General features: G+C 38.5%; 1 protein-coding gene across 4 annotated transcripts in view; it reads left to right on the top strand.

Annotated features, from left to right (window-relative positions):
* Nucleotides 1-13777, top strand: part of Kst (spectrin beta chain, non-erythrocytic 5 kst) — a 60210-nt gene that overhangs the window by 44850 nt on the left and 1583 nt on the right. For 2 of the 4 annotated variants that reach the window (XM_072015834.1, XM_072015831.1), the window contains exons 6-20: nt 9-1629; nt 1711-3010; nt 3087-4130; nt 4211-4496; nt 5094-5312; nt 5418-5860; nt 6106-6159; nt 6288-9079; nt 9172-9950; nt 10024-10392; nt 10503-10922; nt 10999-12955; nt 13045-13173; nt 13253-13327; nt 13525-13565. In XM_072015834.1, coding sequence (XP_071871935.1) covers nt 9-1629; nt 1711-3010; nt 3087-4130; nt 4211-4496; nt 5094-5312; nt 5418-5860; nt 6106-6159; nt 6288-9079; nt 9172-9950; nt 10024-10392; nt 10503-10922; nt 10999-12955; nt 13045-13173; nt 13253-13327; nt 13525-13565 — 11529 coding nt within the window. The remainder of the gene's footprint in view (nt 1-8; nt 1630-1710; nt 3011-3086; nt 4131-4210; nt 4497-5093; nt 5313-5417; nt 5861-6105; nt 6160-6287; nt 9080-9171; nt 9951-10023; nt 10393-10502; nt 10923-10998; nt 12956-13044; nt 13174-13252; nt 13328-13524; nt 13566-13777) is intronic. The other 2 variants (XM_072015832.1, XM_072015833.1) reach the window with 2 other exon arrangements.

The following is a 13777-nucleotide window of genomic DNA, read 5'->3' as shown; positions in this document are numbered from 1 at the left end:
CTCCGTAGATTGTGGGACAAATGATGGACGCTGACAAGATGAAAATTCACTATGAAAAGCTTACAACAGACTTGTTGGAATGGATCAAGATGAAGATAGAAGTATTAGAAAACAGAAACTTCCCCAATTCCTTGGAAGGCATTCAGAAAGAATTGTTAGCTTTCAAGCAATACAGAACAGTAGAGAAACCACCAAAGTACAAGGAACGATCTGAAATAGAAGTTCTGTATTTTCACATTAACACTCAATTGAAATCCTTGAACCAGCCTGCTTTTACGCCTCAAGAAGGTCAATTAATACACGATATCGAAAGAAATTGGGTGGAACTAGAACGAGCTGAGCATCGCCGAGAAGTAGCCCTCAGGACTGAACTCCTTAGACAAGAAAGACTAGAGCAATTAAATTACAAATTTGAAAGGAAAAGCGTTCTAAGAGAAGGTTACTTGAAAGAAATGATTCAAGTTTTGACTGATCCACGATATGGTAGCAATTTGGCCCAAGTAGACGCCACAGTGAAGAAACACGAAGCTATTAGTGCAGATATTTTAGCTCGCGAAGAACGCTTTCATGACTTGACTAATATGTCAGAGGAACTAGTAAGAGAAAATTACCATGGGTTAGAAAGAGTGCAAGTCAGGGAACAGGAAGTCCTCCAGAGATGGAAGGAGCTTCTAGCACTCCTAGATCATCACAAATCTAATCTAGTTGCCCTGAGTTCTCTCATGAGTCTCATGCGAGAGATTGATACAACTTTGGCCTCCATACAAGAGCTGCAACTGAACTTCCAAAGTATAGATGTTGGTCCACATCTTTTAGGAGTCGAAGATTTGTTACAGAAGCATAGCTTGCAAGAGTTGCAAGTAACTGCTCTTGGAGAGACTCAGAGAAGACTTGGTAGGCAAGCAACTCAGCATTTGGCACAACCTCAGAGCAAGGAGGTGCCTTTGTTACAACAAAAGTTAGAGATGTTGAACCGAGCTTATGATGATTTAGTAGAATACAGTAAGGAGCGCAAGGCTCGTTTGGAAGACGCCAGGAATTTCTTCCACTTCCTCCAAGATCATGAGGATGAGGAATCCTGGTTGATTGAAAAGCAACGTATTTGCAAAGCTGGAATATCAGCCAAGGATTTGCGTGCTGTAATTTCGTTGCAACAGAAGCATAAAGCCCTCCAGGATGAAATGAAAGTACGAAGACCTAAGTCTGAACAATTATGTGATGCTGGAAGAAAATTGATAGCTGACAGTCATCCTTCAGCTTTGGAAATTCAAAATCGCATTGATTCGTTGCAAGAGCATTGGAAGGTTTTAGAAGAGTTAGCTGCCCTGAGAAAGAAACAGTTAGATGATGCAGCGGAAGCTTTTCAATTTTACGCGGATGCAAATGAGGCGGATTCCTGGATGAATGAGAAGATGGCCCTTGTGGCCTCTGAAGACTATGGCGTTGATGAACCTAGCGCTCAAGCGCTTTTACAAAGACACAAGGACTTGGAAGGAGAACTGAATGCATACAAAGGTGATGTACAATCGCTAAACATGCAGGCTGAGAAGCTTGTCAAGTCTGGAATTTCTACTCTTGAATTATCCGCTGACCCAGAACCCGTTGCAGAACTGGAACAAGAAGAATGGAGTAAGTTTTGGTTTTTAGTAAAAATTCCTTTAATACTTCTTCCATGAAATAAATTTCAAAAATGTTTCTTTCTTTCTTTAGGTAAAGAAATTAGACTAGTTCCTCAAGATGAATGGGTGGATGAAGTTGTAGAAAGACTAGAACCTAGAACGGTTTTTGAAGATAGATTGGTACCCCAAGTAAAGAGTTTGTATCCATTCAGTGGCCAAGGTATGCAAATGGTAAAGGGTGAAGTAATGTTTTTATTAAATAAGACAAATCCTGACTGGTGGAGCGTACGAAAAGCAGATGGCACTGATGGATTCGTGCCAGCGAATTATGTACGTGAACTGGAACCTAAAGTGATACAAGTTCAGGTTAGAAGACCGGAGAAGGTCAGGGTTACACAGAGAGTGAAGAAAACGAAAATGGTTAAGCAGTTAGTTCCAGTCAGAAGAGTGAAGTCCATAAAGTCAACGGTGAAACCAATTAAAAGGAAGACTGCATCTGATGGAGATAGTGTGGAGAAACGACTGAAGAAGATCAATGATACCTATAGCGAACTTCAAGAATTGGCATTGAAACGACATGCTTTGTTAGAGGATGCTATAAGACTTTATGGTTTCTATCGCGAATGTGATGACTTTGAGAAGTGGATCAAGGATAAGGAAAAGATGTTGAGAGCTGATGACACACGAGATAATGTTGAAACTGCCAGAAGAAAGTACGAAAAGTTCCTAACAGATCTTTCAGCATCAGGCAAACGAGTAGAAGCTATAGATGCTGCAGTCGATGAGTTCGTTAGACAAGGACATAGTCAGTTGGATAAAGTCAAGGCTAGGCAGAGGCATATCCATCAACTTTGGGACCATCTGAACAGGTTAAAGGCACAGAAAGAAAAGAGCCTAGAAGGAGCTTCCAGTGTGGAATTATTTAACAGAACTTGTGACGAAGCTCATGATTGGATGTTAGAAAAAATTACTCAGTTGGACACTGCAGAACTCGGACCAGACCTGAAGACAGTCCAGGCTCTACAAAGAAGACATCAACACTTGGAGAGGGAGTTGGCACCAGTCGAAGAAAAAGTACGAAAAGTAAACTTATTAGCAAATAGCGTGAAGAGCTCCTATCCACACGAATTGAACAATGTGAATGCCAGACAAAATGAAATCAAAGAACTCTGGAATCAAGTTCAAACAAAGGCTAAGGAACGCAGATCAAGATTGGAAGATGCAGTAGGTCAACAGATTTTCATGAACAGCTCAAAGAATTTAATTAATTGGGCTGCCGATATGCAAGAGACAATGAAGGTCGAGGAACCTGTTAGGGACGTTGCTACAGCTGAGCAACTTAGAAAACATCACATGGAACTTGGAGAAGACATACGAACTCGAGAAGATGAGTAAGTATTTAAATATTTCGTATGGATTTTTTTAATTAATTGAAACAATGATATAAATAATTTTCTATCTGTTCAGATTTCGGGAGGTTGAAGAACTTGGGAACCAATTACTACGTCGTAATCCAGCCCTGGTGGATGTCAGTGAACGTTTAGATAAATTGCATGGCTTATATCAGGCTGTAACATCAGATTGGATGGCAAAAGAAGCCTGGTTGCAACAGTGCTTAGAGCTACAGCAGTTCAATCGCGAAGCTGATCAAATCGAAGCTACTACTAGTTCTCATGAAGCGTTTCTAGAGTTTACTGACTTAGGGGAATCTCTCGATGACGTTGAAGCCCTATTGAAGCAGCATGAAAAGTTTGAAAACACTCTCCACGCTCAGGATGACAGATTGAAAGCGTTTAGTGATACTGCGGACAAATTAATCGCTCAAAATCATTATGAAAAAGACTATATTAATGACAGAAGAAATCAAGTCTTAGCTCGAAGAAATCAAGTCAAGGACGCTGCTCAGCGTCGTCGCGCAGCCTTAAAAGCCTCAGAGCACTATCAACAGTTTTCTGCAGAAGTAGATGACCTACGAGACTGGTTGGGTGATAAAATGAAGACAGCATCTGATGAAAGTTATAGAGATTTAAATAATCTTGAACGAAAGCTTCAAAAGCACGAAGCGTTTGAAAGAGAATTAAGAGCTAATGAGGGACAATTAAGAGCGGTGAATAAAGCTGGGAAAGCTTTGATATCTGAAGAGAACTATAGATCAGATGATGTAGGAAAAACACTAAAAGAATTAAATGATCAATGGGAACAATTGGTGGCCTTATCTTTGGAAAAAGGTCGCAGGTTGAGGCAAGCTGCTTCTCAACATGGTTACAATAGAACAATGGAAGATGCCAGGTTGAAACTGGAAGAAATAGAGAATTCTTTGCAAAGTAAACAAGTGGGAATGGATCTTAGGAGTTGTAAGGAGTTGTTGAAGAAACATCAAACACTTGAGAGCGATATGTGCCAATGGGAACAGAAAGTGGATGACCTAGTTGCCATGGGTGAAGAGATGGCTCATGAAGGTCACTTTGATGCTGCGAATATATTGAAAACCAGTCAAGCCACGCAAAGAAAGTGCGTAAATGCTCTGTGTAACATAAAAGTAATGATAAAAATGATTAAATACTTAAAATTTAATTTTTATTGTTTGATAGGTTTCATAGCTTGAAAGAACCAGCCAAGAGAAGACGAGACGCGTTAGAAGAAAGCTTACGATTCCACAAGTTTGGCTTTGAACTGGATGCTGAATTACAATGGATAAAAGATCATCTTCCTCAAGCATCCTCTACGACACTGGGACAAAATCTGCATCAAGCTCAGACATTGCATAAGAAACACAAGAAACTAGAAGCAGAAATTGCTGGCCATCAACCAATGATAGACAAAACTGCCGCTTCTGGACAGGCTTTGATCGATCAGGCACATCCAGAGAAAAAGAAGGTAATAATATATATAGTAAAAATATTGTTTGAAAGGTTTCTAGGGAAAACCAGATGCGTATATTTTCCCTGTTATTGTTCTTTGATAGATACTTGATTAATTTAAAATAAAAGTTTATAATTTTTGTACAGTTGGGACTGTTACAAGAATATTGGGTCTGCAGAGGTAAGGTCGGCACAGATGCATGGATATCATTGTTTTGTTTGAAAAGTAACAATATCATTTGATAAATAGCTGTAAAAATCAAAAAATTAATCTAATTAATCAAGATTTTTTAAAAAAATTTCCGGTGCAAAAAGTTAAAAATTTTAGATGTATATCGTAAATAAGAAACAGGGAAGTTTTTATTGCATGCATGTGCTTGTCTTACGTGATTTATTTTAACGTTGAAATATATTTTGTTACACAATATATTATTTTTTATTACATTGTGCTTTAAGCTATTTTTATATTTTTAAATATTAACAAAATTTTGTTTTATTTAGTTTTATATGTTGATAAAAAAATTATGTGTAAAATGTTTCCTGATCTATATTTTTATGTTATTGCTTATACAATCATGTTAAAATTATACTAAAATATTTAATTCCTTTATAGATACGAGAATTATGCGATGTGCTTGATGAAGCATGGAAAGACCTGCAAGAGAAGGCCGGAGAACGAAGCAAAGCTCTAGATTTATCTTTAAAAGCGCAGGAATTCTTCTTCGAAGCAGGGGAAGTTGAAAGTTGGTTGAATGAAAAGAACGATGTTCTCAGTTCAACTGATTATGGCAGAGATCGTGATGCCGCTACAAAATTATTAACAAAACACAAGGTTGACCTCCACGTCTTTAATTTATAAAAAAAATAATATTTATAAAATATAATTTATTAATATAAGAAAATTCTATTTTTTATATAATGTTATATAATTTTTCAGGCGGTTGAGCTAGAGTTAGACACTTACAATGGCATTGTAACAGAGATGGGACACACTGCAGCTACTATGATCAATGCGAAACATCCTGACAGCAAAGCAATAGCAAATAAGCAACAAGCAATCGCCCAACAAATGCGAGCATTACAGAGATTGGCTACAGTAAGACAGCAACGCCTGATGGAGAGCATGTATCGACATGAATATTTCCTAGAAAGCAGAGAATTAGAACAGTGGATCAAGGAACAGGAACAGGCAGCAGCTTCTGAAGACTATGGTCAAGACTATGAACATTTATTAATACTGCAAGCCAAATTCAACGACTTTAAACACAGGATAGAGGCTGGTTCTGAAAGATTTAACCAATGTGAAGAATTAGCCAGAAAGTTAATAGCTAATGAGAGTCCTTATATTCAAGATATCGAGAAACGACAAGAACAATTAGGGTAAGATTTGATCTTGTAATTTCAATGATGTATATAATGTGGACTTAGAATTTTGGTGTAAGTTACATGGAATCTTTTATTTCACCAAATGCATGTTTACTCTTTCGAATTTAATAATGCACTATTTCTGGTAATGTATAGTTAATATAGTTTTTAATATGATTGCAAAAGGGTAATATAGAATAAAGGATATGATTATATCGGTGTTGGGTTACTAACTGTTTTTGTACATATATTTAATGCAGACAAGACGATGATGACCCTGTAACGCAAGTGCAGAGACAGCATGCTCTTATGATGTAAGTTGGTGGATTTTGTTGCATAAAGTGTAAATATTATAGCATGTTTTGTAGTCTTTATGAAAGAAGATTAAACAGTAAAAATCATCTAAATGATAAAATTAAGAATATTCTCCGTAACTTATTAGGGAATCCTGGCAACATCTTCTTGGTCTCATTCGAAACCGCGAACAGAGGTTACAAGCAGCCGGAGAAATTCACAGATTCCATCGGGATGTAGCCGAAGCATTATCTCGTATACAGGAGAAGGAAGCAGCTTTACCAGAAGACCTAGGACGTGATTTAAATTCTGTGCTTGCGTTAATTAGACGCCATGAAGGTTTCGAAAACGATCTAGTCGCCTTGGAAGCACAACTTCAAGTTCTGGTTGAAGATGCCTCCAGATTGCAAGCACATTATCCAGGAAATAATGCAGTGCATATTGATCAACAGCAACAGATTGTTCTTGCTCAGTGGGAAGAGTTGAAAGATAGATCTGCACACAGAAGAGATCAGTTGCAAGCAAGTTGTGACCTGCAACGATTTTTGACTCAAGTTAGAGATTTGATGAACTGGGCAGCTGGACTTCGTGCTGCAATGTCAACTGAAGACAAAGTTAGGGATGCGGCGAGTGCACAGATCTTAAAGGCAGAACATGAAGCTCTGAAAGGAGAAATTGAAGCAAGAGAAGATAGCTTTAGCTCAGTTCTTGATTTGGGTGAGGCTATGGTTCAAACTGGTCATTATGCTGCCTTAGAGGTCGAGGAAAAATGCAATCAGTTGTTAGATGAGAGGCAAAAGTTACATACTGCTTGGCAACAGAAAAAGGTACATTTGGACCAATTGATAGACCTACACTTCTTCTTACGAGACGCTAAACAACTAGACAATTTGTCAACTACCCAAGAAGCTGCATTAAGTGGTGATAATTTTGGTGATTCCGTTGAAGAAGTAGATGCTCAAGTAAAGAAACACAACGAATTTGAAAAGCTATTAGTTACACAAGAAGAAAAACTAACTGCTCTGCAAGAGCACGGAGACAAACTTCTAGCTCAGAATCACTTTGACTCACCTACAATTGCCAGACGATTAAGTGAAGTTGTACAGAGACGTGCAAAAATTCGAAATCTTTGTGAGACGCGACGAAAGAAGTTAGAAGCTGGTTTGTTACACGCTCAATTTGTTAGAGACGTTGCAGAAGCTGAATCCTGGATCGGCGAAAAGCAGAAGAAACTGGAAGCCGAGGCATCGAAAGGTGAAGTGTCCAGTTTGGAGGACAAAATCAAGAAATTGAAGAAACACCAAGCGTTCCAAGCTGAATTGGCGGCGAATCAGAGCAGAATTGAAGAGATCAAGGCTAAAGGAGAGAGACTGCTTCAACAGAAGCATCCAGCAAGTACTGAAATTCGACAACAACTGGAACATCTTAATGCTTCTTGGAGAAAACTGTTATTCGAGTCTGGAAACCGTGGTAGAGGTTTGGAAGAAGCTCAGGATATTCTGGAATTCAACAACCAAGTGGAAAAGATTGAGGCTTGGATAAGAGACAAAGAGATGATGGTCCAGGCTGGAGACACCGGAAAGGATTACGAACACTGTTTAAGTCTGCAGAGGAAACTTGATGATGTAGACAGTGACATGAGAGTAGACGATTCTAGAATAAAGGCTATCAATGCTCTGGCTGATAAATTGATCAAACAGGGCAGGGACAATGAATCGAAAGCTATTCAACAACGTCGTGACAACTTTAACAACAAATGGAAAGGCTTGCAAGGAGCACTTAGTGCTTACAGGGAAATGCTAGCTGGAGCTTTGGAGATTCATTTGTTTAACAGAGACATAGATGATACTAGTCAAAGAGTCATTGAAAAAGCAGTCGCCATGAACACCACTGATGTCGGTAAGGATCTACCTGCTGTTGAACAACTGCAGAGAAAGCAAGAAGCAATGGAGCGAGATATGACTGCCATAGAAGGAAAATTAAAAGAACACAAAGCAGAGGCCAGAGATTTGTCATCAAAGTACCCAGACAAGGCTCCACAGATAATGGGAATACTATCAGAATTACAGTCCAATTGGGACGATTTGCAACGATTTACTCAACATCGTCGTGAAGCCTTAAATCAAGCTTATACTCTGCACAAATTCCAGGCCGATTTACTCGAGTTAGAACTTTGGGTAGCTGATACAATTAAACGTATGGATGAGTCTGAGCCACCAACAACAATATCTGAAGCTGAAGCTTTATTAGAACTTCATCAAGAGAGGAAAGCAGAGATTGATGGCAGACAAGATACGTTTAAAGCTTTGAAAGAACATGGACAGAAGCTTCTAGCTATTAACGAAGATATCAAAGATAACTTGGAACATTTGGAAGAGCTCCGACAAGGATTGGTCAATGCGTGGGAAACTAGGAGACAAAAATTAACACAGGCACATCAATTGCAATTGTTCAAGGAACAAGCTGATCAAGCAGACAGTTGGCTAGCGACGAAAGAAGCGTTCCTGAACAATGACGATCTTGGTGAATCTTTATCTGGTGTAGAAACATTGTTACGTAAACACGAGGAATTCGAGAAAATGCTTGTCTCACAATTGGGTCGTATTGACGAATTGGAGAAATTTGCGAATGAGATTTTGTCCAAGGAACATGCAGATGCTAACGTTATTAAGCATCGATTAGCATCTGTTTGTGCTAGAAGAGATAAATTGCAAAATAGCGCAAGGGCAAGAAGGAAGAAATTATTGGAGAGCCATCACTTGCATCAGTTCCTTAGAAATATATATGAAGTTGAGGGTTGGCTTCATCAGAAACAACAGGTGGCTAGCGATGAAAACTACAGAGACTCATCCAATTTGCAAAGCAAGATACAGAAGCATGCTGCTTTTGAAAGTGAACTGATGGCAAATAAAGGAAGAGTAGCTGCAGTGGTCAATGAAGGTAAATTGAATTTATTTTTTAGGTCACACTGTATTTTTAAAATTGCAGCTACAACTATATTGTTTAATAATTTTTACTAATTTTTCTATCAGGTGAATCACTAATTGAGGAGAAGCATTACGCATCGAAGAGCATTCAAGAACGTCTAGACGAGTTAGAAGCAGAATGGCGTTTACTCCAAGAAACCAGTGAACTAAAGAAGAATAGATTAAACGATGCTTACCAAGCTTTGCTCTTCAGGCGAAGTTTGGACGAATTTGAGGCATGGATGGATGAAGTGGAAACTCAATTGCAGTCAGAAGATCATGGGAAAGACTTATCCAGTGTAGCCAACTTATTAAAGAGACATACGAATTTGGAAAATGATGTTCTGGGTCATAACGAAGCTTGTGAATCAATTAAAGAGACAGCAACGAGTTTCCAGAAGTCAAATCATTTCATGTGTGACGAGATACAAGAAAGGGCGATGGTTATAATAAATAGATACCATAGTTTGCAAGAACCAATACAGATAAGAAGGGACAATTTGGAAGATGCTAAATTACTCCATCAATTTGCAAGGGATGTTGAAGATGAGATGCATTGGTTGTCTGAAAAAGAACCTCTGGCTGCAAGCAGTGATCTAGGAAGTTCTCTAACCACCGTGCAGCGGCTACAGAAGAAACATCATGCTCTAGAGGCGGAATTAATTTCCAGAGAACCTGTAGTTGCGTCTTTGGTAAGCAGAGCTACGATTATGGTGAGAAGTGGCCATTTTGCTTCAGAAAAGATTGAAAAGTTGTCGCAAGAATTGCAAGATAAATTATCGCATCTCAAAGATTTAGCTAGCGTTAGAAAACTGCGTCTACTTGATGCTGTTGAGTCACAGATGGTAAGAATTATTTGAATAATTTGAATTAATTAAATTTACTATACAGAAGTTTATAGTGTTTTTGTCCTTTTAGTTCTATGCTGAAGCAGCAGAAGCAGAGCAATGGATAAAAGAGAAACATCCACAATTAACTGCCACAGACTATGGAAAAGACGAAGATTCTGTTCAGTCTCTGTTGAAGAAACTGGAAGAGATAGAACGAGACTTAATTGGCTTTGAAAACACTATTGGGAACTTAAAGAAACTTTCACACGGATTGATAGATAGACATCATTTTGATAGCAAGAACATTACACAAAAACAATCAGAGATCGAACAGAAGTTCAAAGAATTGCAGAAATTGAAAGAGTATCGATCTCAAAGATTGCGTGAGAGCGAGAAGTTCTTTAAGTTCATCAGGCAAGCAGATGAAGTAATTGAATGGATTGGAGATCAGACAACTGTAAGTTTCTTATCCAAAAACCTACACATATTGTCCTTGTAGGATAATCTAACTTAAGCCAGGATTAATTCTATTGATATTAAAATAAATAAAATTAATTTATTATATAGGTTGCAGCCTCAGAAGATTACGGTTGTGACGTAGAACACGTTGAGCTTCTCATTCAGATATTTGACAACTTTTTAGCCGGTTTAACAACAAGCGAAGGTCGAGTATCAGCAGTACTGGATGAAGGACAAAGATTAATACAGGAAAATAATCCAGAGAATGCTAAAATATTGATGAAAATCGACGAGACCAAACAACAATGGGAAGATCTGAAGGAATTAGCGCATGCACGACAAGATGCACTAGCTGGAGCAAAACAGGTGCACATGTTCGACAGAACTGCGGATGAAACTATTTCGTGGATTCAAGAAAAAGAGACTACTCTCAGTTCCGATGGTTATGGTCATGATTTAGAAACAATTCAAGCTTTGGTAAGGAAACATCAAGGATTCGAAACTGATTTGGGTGCTGTTAAAGAACAGGTATATCATAAATATATCTTCTTTATGAGATAAATTATAATTTATCATATATTAATTGAAACAATGTTGTTTTTAGGTTGAACTGCTAATGGACGAGGCTTCGAGATTAATTGAATTATTCCCAGATGCTCGTTCGCACATAGAAGTGAAGCACCAAGAAGCTGAAGCAACCTGGAATGAATTACTAGAAAAAGCAGCTCAAAGGAGGAGCAAGTTATCCCAAGCGGAACAACTACAGACATACTTGGGTGAATACAGAGACCTGATATCCTGGATAAATGAGATGGTAGCCAAAGTAACCGCCCCTGAATTGGCTCGTGACGTGCCAGGCGCAGAAGCACTGATATTGAGACACAACGAGTACAAAGCAGAAATTGAAACACGCAACGAAGCCTTTGACAAATTTTACAAAACGGGCCAGGAATTGATAGAAGAAGGTCATTTCTTGGCAAAGGAAATAGAAGACAAGATATCTGTCCTGCAACACAGACAACAGCTCTTGAAAGACACTTGGGAGCAAAGAAGACACATCTATGAACAGAATCTGGATACCCAGTTGTTCAAACGAGAAGCAGAGACACTGGAGAACTGGATAGTGAGTAGGGAGCCAATGTTGAATGATGGGAAACTGGGAGAAAGTATTTCACAGGTGGAGGAATTCATAAGAAAGCATGAAGACTTTGAGAAGACTATCGAAGCTCAAGAAGAGAGGTTTAATGCACTTAGACGTATAACTATGTTGGAAGAGGCGTTCCAGAAACAACAAGAGGCAGAGATGGCAGCCAGACAGGCAGAAAAAGAAAGAATAGAGCGTGCTCGTCTAGAAGAACGAAAACGGAAGGAGGTACAAAGAATAACGGAAGAAAGGAAACGTGAGGAAGAACGAAGGAGACTACTAGATAGTCCACACCGTACTGTGCACGATGAAGTCAATGGAACGACCGATGAACATGAGTCTATTAACAAATTATCACCATTAAAAACTTCTACTGCAACTGAAGGCCTAGACTCAACGCCTCAAAAATCACATGGGCTATCACATGTATTTGGTGAAAAATTGAGAAGAACGACTCCTGACATTAAAAGAGCAGAGAGCATGAAGGTAGATACAAAGAAACCGAAGAGAACGCCTAGTTTCACGACCAGAAGGAGGACTCAAAGCTTCAGGAAACTTCAAAGGATGGAGAATATGGACGCCCTTCCACCAGTAGAGATTCAAGGTTTGTTAGAGAGGAAACATGAGCTTCAAAGTGCTGGCAAGAAGGCAGCAGTGCGTTCCTGGAAACAATACTATACTGTATTATGTGGGCAACTTCTGTGTTTCTTCAAAGATATGGAAGATTTCTCACTGAGCAAGGCAGCCACTGCTCCTATCACCATCTTCAATGCCATATGCGAGAAAGCGGATGACTATACCAAGAAGAAAAACGTGTTCAGGTTGAAATGTACAGATGGATCAGAATTTTTGTTCTTGGCACCAAGTCAACAGGAAATGGAAGACTGGGTGAACAAGATATCATTCCACGCCAAGTTACCTCCTAGTATGCAATTGTTAAGTTACGACGAATCGCAAAAGGAAAGTTTGGAGAGGTTGCAGAATGTGTCTATAGAACATGCTGATGATAATGTCTCAACTAGTAGCAGTCACGCTTCGACTCCTGAACTGGAACGAAAGAATTCTGTAATTAGACGCGATGTACCGAATCAACACTCTACAAGCAACGTGCAGATTGAATTCCTCCAGATGCACAGGCAAAATCAACAGAAACGTGAATCACAGAGTAGTGCTGAGTTCGTAGCTTCGCAAAGAAACGAATCACCTCAGACCCAAACACAGTTCTTGCAAATGCACAGACAGCTACAATTGCTTGCGCAGCAGCAACAAATGATACAACAAGAGCAACTAGCAAGTCAAAGGGACCAGTATCAATCAAATTCTGGAGATAAACCACCTATTCCTCCAAGAGGAGCACCACCTCCTATTCCAATGCGATCACCTAGTTCAGAAGCTATTCCTCAATACAGACGCGATGGTATATTAATTTTATGCACTTTTTTTGAATGAGTTGATTAGAAGAATATGAAATAGTAATTGGAATATGATATTCTTGTGGTTTTGTAGACATTGAACAAGGAAGATCCAGTTTTTATCAACAACGTAGCGCAACCTTGAATCATAACGGTTCCAGTCAGTATTCATCGACTACAACCTGGCATAGACAAAGTAGCGCGGATCTTAATACTTCGCAAGGTACTTAGGAAACCCTTATAATTACATTTGCGTATGTGTAGGAGATCCCTTGTTTTCATTGTATGTCGTTATTTTGTAGAATTAGCACCTCCCTTGCCATCAAGTGCCCCTCCACCAACCAGAATAGCTCAGTGGAGTGTTCCTCATGATCCTGGTTAGTCGTTGTTAATTGTTTGTCAGCGAATCATTCTTGCATGTTTTGTTCAACCTTCCAATTTTGTGTTTTTATCTATCCTAAATTGTCTTCCTAATAATATCTATTTAAGATAAAAGTTTTCTGCATTAATAATTGCATAAGATTAACAGAGTCATCTTAACAGAAAAAATAATAAATATTATTTTCTATTACAGCTTATGGAAATGTTTCTTATGGAATCGCAAGATCCAGAGAGGTAATTATATATTTAAATAGATTTAAATAGATTTAAATAGAAGCCAACATGAAACCAACATAAAATCAGTATTATAAATTCTTTTATAACTAAATTATTGGCTTCTTGATAAGAACATTCATAAAGTATGTTATACAAAACTCAAACGTGTTTACCAATTAAAATTAATTAGATCCTTACAAAGCAGCTATTGGTCCATTACTGTTCATTTA

This window comes from Bombus fervidus, chromosome 13, assembly GCF_041682495.2.
Source record: "Bombus fervidus isolate BK054 chromosome 13, iyBomFerv1, whole genome shotgun sequence".
Taxonomy (NCBI): domain Eukaryota; kingdom Metazoa; phylum Arthropoda; class Insecta; order Hymenoptera; family Apidae; genus Bombus; species Bombus fervidus.
Note: the sequence above shows the minus strand (reverse complement) of the source record. Positions and strands in the feature narration are given on the sequence as shown.